The 8,970-nt window shown below is 52.0% G+C and overlaps 1 protein-coding gene across 1 annotated transcript in view; it reads left to right on the forward strand.

Moving 5' to 3' along the window:
* MYLK4 (myosin light chain kinase family member 4) overlaps positions 1-7,597 on the forward strand; it is a 77,943-nt gene extending 70,346 nt beyond the window's left edge. Inside the window, exons 12-13 of the mRNA XM_060163824.1 lie at positions 841-912; positions 3,497-7,597. Coding sequence (XP_060019807.1) covers positions 841-888 — 48 coding nt within the window. The 3' untranslated portion in view covers positions 889-912; positions 3,497-7,597. The remainder of the gene's footprint in view (positions 1-840; positions 913-3,496) is intronic.
* The last annotated feature ends 1,373 nt before the right edge of the window (positions 7,598-8,970 follow it).

Below are 8,970 nucleotides of genomic sequence, written 5' to 3' on the forward strand. Positions count from 1 at the left end.
CCTTCCGCGCCCCCGTGCACCTGCCTCAGCTCTCGTCCTTCTTCCCATTCAGTGAGCTAATAAGATAACGTTGGAGCTGATACTCAACCTCCGCCCACTCTCTTCTCTAATTCACCAAATCATCATTTCATTAATTACAGCTCTGATTATACGATTCCCTGATCAGGAACTCTTCCAGTCTTTCCCCTCGTGCACCATGAACACACACACCCAGCAGTTCGGGCCCCAGTGAATCCCGAGGCCGGGCTCCCAGCCCTATCCCCACGGCTCCTTCCGGATCAGCCCGAATCCCAGCCAGTGTCTGAGGCCCACTGTCACTGCCACCTCCTCGAGGACGGCCTTCTCAAGCCCCAAACTGGGGACGCTCTCTCCGTCCTCTCGAGACTCTGCCCTGGCACTTAAACCTTGTCAGCTGGATTTGAGAACATCCGGGAAAAGCAGTGTCTGTGTCTGACTGTCTGTGTCTGACTCATCCTTTGGTCAGTCTGTCTTGACTTCTGTGCTTTGTCGAAGTGAGCATTTGTCGACATGAGTTTTGACAAAACACACACGTGTAAAAGTCAAGTGTCGTGAGGTACAAAGCTCTTTGTCTGTGACTCTGAGAGGAAGGGTGGTGATGACGGAGCTTTAGGGGACAGTGGGGACGCCCTCGAGCTGGACTCTGGGGCCGGTTGGTGCGTCTGAAAGAGGCCGTCAGCCGTTCAGCCTCCAGGGATGTCTCTGCAAGGGCAGGACATACCCGGTGACAAGTCACTGCCTCTTCAGGTGTTGTCAGATCTCAAGTCAGGAGCTGATGAAAGGGTCTAATCCTTCTCGAAACTCACTTCTTGGTTTCCCTAGAAGAGGAAGAATTGCTGCTCTGACGCCCAGGACCTGGTGGCCAAATAGTCCCCGGAGGCGCCCTCTTGAAAGGTTGGTCTCGGGCCTTTTCCTGAAGAGGCGTTTGAGCCTAGGGAGGGGAGGGGAGGGGAGGGCCTTCTGACTGTGTGGGAAGTGGGGCAGCGTTTCCTCTGGGGAGACCCTGAAACCGGGCAGCTGTGTTTGCACCCCGTCTGCCATTTTCTAGTGCAGAAACCTCTGGTTCCAGATTTGTGGTCCAGAAATAGTCTCACTTCCTATGCTTGTTGAGTGGCTCCAATGAGATCATCCAAGAAAAGCCCGGAGACCAGGGCCTGGCACACAGTAGGTGCTCAGGAAGTAACTCCTGCACAGAAACGGTCCTTGGGAGTCTTTGCAACAGCCGTGTGAGATCAGGGGACATAATGCCTTCTTTGTAGAGATGGGAAAACCTAGGATTAACCCCCCAAGACCACGCTCCTAGTCAGTGGTAGAGCGAGATCCTACCCCAAAGCTCACGCTTCTTTTCCCCCCTGAGCTGCCTCCGGGTCTGGACCCACTCTGGGACCCCAAGGCCCTACCTCTTCATGCAAAGCCTCTGCCCTGCTTAGAATTTTGTCGGAATTATTCAGAGAGAGAGTTTTACATGTGAATATCTTCTGTTACATCAACAAATGGCCTGATTTATGGCCTAAAGGAGAGGCCTAGGGAAGTGTACTTATTACAGAGGACTTAGAAATCCCAGCGTTTGCATCCGGTGCAGGAGACATTCACCCCCAGCCAGCCAGCTCCCTCGTCTCGTCAGCAGGTCCACGGCCGGCTGTGCAGCTTGGCGTCAGCATCTCTGCTGGACTCGCGCCTGTGAGGCTGCGTTCTCGCTGCCCACTCACCTTAACCTCCTATTCTGATTCATATCTACTCTGGTCCTGAGGCTTTTTTTGTCTGTTTGACTGTATGTATTCTTGTAAGCTGCCTCGAATCTGTGGTAGAATAAGATCGGGTAGAGCAGAAATCATTCCCTAAATCATCATAAAAGTCACGAGCCAGCATGAGGCAAGCGTTCAGCCTTCGGTATGAGGGCCACTTACTGAGGATTCTGTCGCTTATTTAGACACTGATGAGCAGTCAGGAGGGAAGCTTTTGCCTTCTACGTACAGAGACCATTCTTGTCTGTCCAGAATAGCAAGGCCTCAGGGGTTGGGCACAGGAGGAAGTCGTTTTGTGTCTGGTGACAGTGTGGACAAGGGCGCCCCGGGGCCTGGGATGAGCTACAGCCCGGCCTCGCTGCGAGCCGGGAGCCCTGGTGTCCGCACACAGCTGGGCCTGGTCGGTCCTTCTCTCTCCCCCCCGTCCCTCCCAGAGGCAGCTTTGTCCCCAGCGACCACAAACCCCAAGGGTTGACCACAAACCAGCTTCCCACCATAAGCACTGGGGTGACTCTGGAGGCCTGGAGAGAAGGAATTCAGTGGGGGACAGAGAGGCAGGCCTGTTGCCAGGGTCTGGGGGGGAAGGGTGAGGGGAAAAGGCGGTGGGAGATGGCTGAGTCCTTCCAAGGAGGTTGGCTCTTAAGCCCAGGGCGATGGAGGGTGGCAGCAGCCGGGCAGTGCCACAGGCATGCGGAGGACAAAGACAGAAGCGTTGATCTGGTCCCCCTGGCACAGAGAGACGGCATCCTTGTGGGAGATGCTCGGGGAGACCTCGCGAGACTTGGCCGGGTCCGCCTCGCGCCAGCCACTCGGGCTGACTGCCTTCCTTTCCCAGGTCCCCCCATCCCTCCAGGGGCCACACAAACCCACCCGTTACCACTGCATGTCCCTGCGATGTGGGTGCTTCCTGGTTTACTTTCCCACTGTTTTTTCTTTTTCAAATGAAAATGTAAGCTTCAGATACTTACTCTGGGAGCAGACTCCTTTGAGAAGAGTGTCATGTGAGAAAAGTAGATCATTCTTCACAACCTTTCCCGCCAGGCTAAGATACGGCTTTTGGCAACATACAATATGAGGAAAACCAATTTTGAGATAATATTGATTTTAAAAATCTGGTGGCTGAAAATGATTCCTGCGGAAAAAGAAGGCTCCCAGGCCTTATGATAAGGCCTAATCCGCAATGTAAATTGAGGCCTAAGAATCTCCTGCAGTTGGTTCGAGGTTTTTGGATGGGTTGAGGAAACGCTCTAAAAATCAACCAGGTGGCGTTTTCGTTTCTCGTTTCCGTGGCTCTGTGCCAGGCCGTGAGACATGCACTGGGGACACGCCCTCAGATCTATAGGAATGATGTATCGATAGATGCGGCCCTGGGTCACATGTGGTCGTAAAGCACATGGGAAGTTTCCCACGCGCAGCCCAGCCTGACTTCGAAGCGAATCAAGCTGGCAGCAGCTTTGGCGCTAGCTGTGCTTCAGGTGAAACAAAGAGGTCTTGTCCTTCGCCACGGCAAATAGTATTAAAATAGCTTTGCGTAAACTAAATCAACAACAACGGAAAAAACCACCCAGCTCTGGTAAGCAGTGGGATCCTCCAAGGGGTTTCTTTTTATTCCCTCACAGACACACACACATGATAAAAAGTCATCTGTGGTTTTCCTAAGGGGCACAACCAACTAATTACAATTTTAAAAGCCCTGCTGAATGAACAAGACTCATATTTTGTTTGCTTTGCAGGAAAACTGCTGCGGTTGCTGCTGCTTTGAGAAGATTTTTGGAAAAATCAGCAGTTCTGATGCCTTGACCCCTAAGGAGACTGGTGGCTCTGGGGGAGGGGAAGCCGCCACACAGAACTCTGAGTACCTCTGCCAGCTCGCGGGGCCGGGGACACCCAGAGCTGCGGCCCAGGGGGCAGGCAAGCCCGCTCCCTGCAGCAGTGCACACCCCAGAAGACATTTCCCTGCCACCCTGAGCTTTAGAACTTTCGATCTCAGTCAATGCACGGGGTGCATTATTTCTGCAATTTCTCAGATCCCTAGAGCAAAATCATACTGGAGATTTCGTTGAGATTTTAAAACATGTTGGATGCAGAGGTTAACTATCATATATAGAATGAATAAACAACAAGGTCCTACTGTAGAGCACAGGGAACTATAAACCATAACATAACAGAAAAGAATAAGAAAAAGAAACCATAACAGAAAAGAATAAACCATAACAGAAAAACCATAACAGAAAAGATATAACAGAAAAGAATAAGAAAAACCATAACAGAAAAGAAAAAGAAAGTATATATATGTAAAAAAAACACAACCATGTTGGATACATTTAGAGGGAGAATTGCCTTTCAAAGCGGTGAGTACGACGCCAGAAAACATTCTAAGTCTGGTGCACCACCCTTGACCACTTAGTTTCTCAGACTCTATTACCTGGATTTGGCCTGAATCCAGCTGATAAGTCATTTGCTTTCTGGAACATAAGCTTTCTTTGAATTCTGAGGCAAGAAGCATCAGACAGTCTACCTTCATTTATTCTGAAATCCCCTCCAAGAGCAGCAGTGTCTTCTAAGCAGCAGATCTACTTCCAAACGAGGCACGTGTGTTGTCGCCACGCACCCGCTCTCTTCCGAGGGAATCTTCATCCACATGGAGCACACTGGCTTTGGGAGATGGTGTATGGTTAGTCTTTACAATCAGGACCTTTGGAATAACGTTAACAGTCCCGAGAGCTTCCCTCAACGTGGCTGAAACAAGAAGAGATGGGTCTGGTGGGTCCTGAGGGGGACGGTGCTGTGTTTCCTGTCAAAGTGACCCAGGTAAATGCTAGCCCGTGTGAGGACCAGTGACCTCACCCACGCGGCGTCTCTGTGGCTCAGCTCCGTGCAGGGAGCCTTGGACACTGAAGGCCAGGGGCACCTCCGCTCACTTTGGGGATGTGACACTGATTTCCAGTTGGAAGCGTCTTCTTGTTCCCGAGCTCGTGTGCCATTTTGTCACAGACATTTAACAGGGGACGTGAGCCCTGCTGCAGGATTGGGCGTTGTTTCTTTACAAAGCAGAAGCGAAGCAGAGGGATTACACGCCCAGCACCACGCCCACCACCAGCACCTTAAGCCTCCCTCACATTTTCCACTTCCAAGTACCTGTTGTGTTGTGATCAGCTATAATAATGTCTTTATTTTTAGCTTACATCGTTCTAGCCTGCAGTTGTCTCAACAGCGACAAAACAAAATAAGGGCAGCTCGGGGCTGCCTGGGCCAGGGCGGACCTGACGTGCGTTGGCTTTTCCCAGCATCCCACCGGTGAATCCTCATGGCCTGCCCACGGATAGCGACGCGTGCAACGTCCTTTTTCTTGTGTTTCAGTTACGGGGGAAGCAGAGGCAGAAGACGAGGTGTCATTAGTTCAGGCCACAAGCCAACTTACTGGTCGTGCTGGCTGTGGAAGGTCCTCCTTTGCGGCCTCTGCTCTTGCATTACGATGCACTCTTTCCTCCTTGGGCCTATGCATTTATCCAAGGTTGGCTTCTCCTGTTCCTGTTCTGTGACCATGTTTCCAATGTTTAATTTAGTTTCCTTCAAATACACACACACACACACACCCCGCACACACGCACGCACACACATGCACACACACGCACGCGCGCACACACACACACACACCCCGCACACACACACACGCGCACACCCACGCACACAGCCCTGTGACTGAAGTGTTATGTTACCGCGCTATCTTTAGCTGCTGGTACTCATCGAGTCTGGAAAAATACAAGCCGGTGCAGGCTTAATACTCAGCCCGCAGAGAGCTGGCATCCACTCAAATGCTGAACAGGACACGGGGTCTCGTGTGTTCCCCTCCGGCCCGAGCAGGGGGCCTTTGCAGGGCGTGCAGATCGCATCCACCCCGGCCCTGCTGCACGCACATGAGGGGGACGGCTTCGGCCAAATGAAGCAGTGATTTCTTTGCCGGATTCATCCACTGATGACCCCACGGTCAGTGGGTGTGATTTTTTTTTAGGGGTTTAGAAAGGAGACTCTCCTTAGAATTTGTAACTATGTTTCCACCTCGGATGGGGAGGTGGTCCCATGCCAGCGGGGGCCTTTTGTATGGGAGCGCGGGAGAGTCTGCACTGCAGAGCTGATTATTACAGTCTGCAGTTACGGTGAAAGGGGAGAGTTTCGGTCTCCTGCTCGGCCGGCCCCCTCCCTCCACGCCTTGCAGTACGTGGCCGCTCTGATGGGAAATGGGCTTTGCACATCGGAAGAATCAAACCAGATGCGAGCGTGGACCAGAGGAGTGGAGTCTGGCTGGACTGGGGTTATTGTGATCAACTTTTCCAAGAAGTCACGAGGACTGGAGGCTGTATTGCTTCTCCACCCTCTTAATGGACGTGACAACCTTGCTCCCTCCCCTTAGGCCGCCGCCGTTCCTCCAGTAAATGCAGGAAATTAAGCACCAGTGGGGCACTTCCTGCTGCCTGGAGAGAAATAAACTTCACAAGCTATTAAGGAAAAAGCACGTCACATTCGTAATTCGTAAGATACCAACAGTTACCCAGAATCTGTTGCTGTTTAAAAATCAGGGAGAAAAGAGCTCATGCCCAATTTGTGACATAAAACCCTCTGGAATGGATTCTCACCTGAATTAACTTGGGGAAACTATTTCTGGGTTGAAGTTGGGTAAGTCACGCCTGTTGAGTACCGTAGGTTTGCTTGTAGTCGCTTTCTTTCCCCAAAAATGTAAATTGGCCTGGGGCACTGTCACGCGGAGGCAGACGCTGATGTGATGTGGTCTGAAGACGTGTGAACACCAAGGTTTTCACCGTTTTTATGGAAATCAGTGCAGCAAAATTCTTTTCTTGTTTTAGAATCAAAATATGGATTTTGTATTAGGGAAATGAGCGAGGCTCTCATTTAATTCCTCTTTTGTTCTTCTGCTCCCACTACCCTGACGCTCCACCCCCCCCCGCTCTGGGTTGGGGTAGGGGGGCAATCTCAGACATGAGCTTCTTCAGTATGAAATGTAGGCCAGTCGAGGGGACCTCATCTGGAAACTGATTTGTGAACTGGTAATGAGGGCAGGGCGGGGACCTCAGCGGCCGAGGTCGGGGGCTCAGCTCAGCTCTGTCCCCTGGCGATTCCATAGTGGGTTCAGGGCGCTCCTCCATGTCTGCACCCTTCTCAGCAGCCAGGATGCCACCCGCTTTGCTTTTGCTCCATCATTTTATTTTTTTACTTCTTTCTCTTTTTCTTAAGCTAGAATCAGAGTCCATCTTCTTATCCATCACCGTTGCTCCTCTAGAGCCTCTTTGAGATGAAAAGTATGTTTCCAAAAGTCAAGTTGCTTTTTCTGTCCTAAAGGAAACGTGATGCGGCTCTTACAGGATGTGGCTTCCTGGATTGGGTGCCTTCCGTGCGTTGCGTGAAATCTACAGCTTCCCGCCTTAGAAGGTCTGTGTATTTCTCCCAGCTTCTGACGCAGTCCGGGGTGCTTTCCCTAAGTGGTCTTTGTATGGGCAGTTTCACCTTCCGTGAAGGCTTCTCAGTCACCCCCTACTGCCCACTCGAAGGAGCAGAAGACGTCCTACCCCCGCCTGTGCCTGTGTTGCGTCCTGTGTGTTCTGTAGTTGTTCCGGCGGATAGATGCCAGCGAGCCCTTTGGATGAGGTTTTTCAGTGGCGATAAGAAATAAAGACGGAGCCAGAATGTGGTGGTTGCATATATTGTGTGTATTTTCTATTTCTGAACGTAGTTTCATTCAGCTGTACTCCTTTGCCTTATAAAGATGTGTAACAGTCATATATATGTATTCCATTGAAGAATAAACTTGGACCTGTCTATCCTTTGGTAAATGAGCTAATTTATGCAATGACGTGGACATTGCAAATGGCATCCGAACGCTCTCCTTCGGACGAGGCTGACGTATTACGTCCCGCGATATCAAGAACCCAAGCTACGCTTGCAGGGGCCCCAGGACCGTCCGCAGGAACCCTGGGGAAAGCCGCCCCCCTTTTGAAAACATAGTGTATACGACGAACCAACACAAGGCTCCGGGCTTTTCCAGAAGAGTGGGTGACGAATTATAGGGCGGTTAGCAGCAGCTCACTCTCTAAAGTGACTGCGGGCAGGTTCTTCAGACCCAGAAAGATGTCTGCCTCAGAAGACCTACACTGAAAGACTCAGGACGAAACGGCCCCCCAGTGGGGGACCACCAGGTCACCTTCTGGGCCAGGGATTGAGCTAGTCACCAATGGCCCCTGAGCTGACCCATCACGCCTGTGTATTGAAACCTCTATTAAAAACCCGAAATGAAGGGGTCTGGAGGGTGACGCACCCCAGCTCCATGGGGATAGAAGCTCCCGCGCTTTGGACGCTCCTAGACCTCGCCCTGTGCACCTCTACGTCAGCCTGTTCATCTGTGTCCTTTACTATATCCTTCCTAATAGACTGCGAATAGTAAGGAAGTTATTCCCTGGGTTCTGTTAACCAGTTATAAATTCAAATTACTGAAGCTTAGGGAGTCTTGGGAAGCCTTGATGTGTGGCCAAGTTGGACAGAAGTGTGTCTGGGTTGGGGGGGGGTCTGTGGGCCTGGGAGCCGGGGGTCTGCACTGACGCCAAGCAGTGAAGTGTCAGGGCTGTTCCTGTGAGGAACCTGCACGTTTGCTGTCAGAAATGCTCCGAGCAGAGAAGCACTTCTCCTTCAGCCTCTGGTATCGGCACAAGGCAGGTCCCGGAGTCCAGCTCCACCTTTGCCAAGAATAGTCTCAGGGCTGGGGCCTGGGGCTCGGCGACAAGAACTGGTCACTGCCCTCCGGGCCCTGTCCTCGCCTTCTCCCGGGGTAAGGGGGCGGGGTGGTGTCCCTCACCTTCTCCCCAAGGGGGACACTAAACCCACATCATCACTTCGCCGACCCCTCCCTGCTCTGAAAGGCGGCCACCACCCACCGTGGGATCCGGGCCCATCAGGGGAGCGAGGGGCTTCTGAAGCCCCCCCTTCAGTAACTTACTTCTGCTGCCCCTAACACAGGGTTTCCCGAGAGCTTGTGATCTGTGTCCCCGGACACCGCCGTGGGTACAAATAGGTTTTTGGGAAAGATACTCACCTGTGCTTAGGTGGCTCGTGGCCTCCCCTGCAGAGCTCAGTCCCCTCACAGCTCACGCAGCTGTTACTAGAGAATTCTAAAGTACCCGTACACAAGCTTAGGAGCCAG

This window comes from Lagenorhynchus albirostris, chromosome 10 (genome assembly GCF_949774975.1).
Source record: "Lagenorhynchus albirostris chromosome 10, mLagAlb1.1, whole genome shotgun sequence".
NCBI lineage: Eukaryota > Metazoa > Chordata > Mammalia > Artiodactyla > Delphinidae > Lagenorhynchus > Lagenorhynchus albirostris.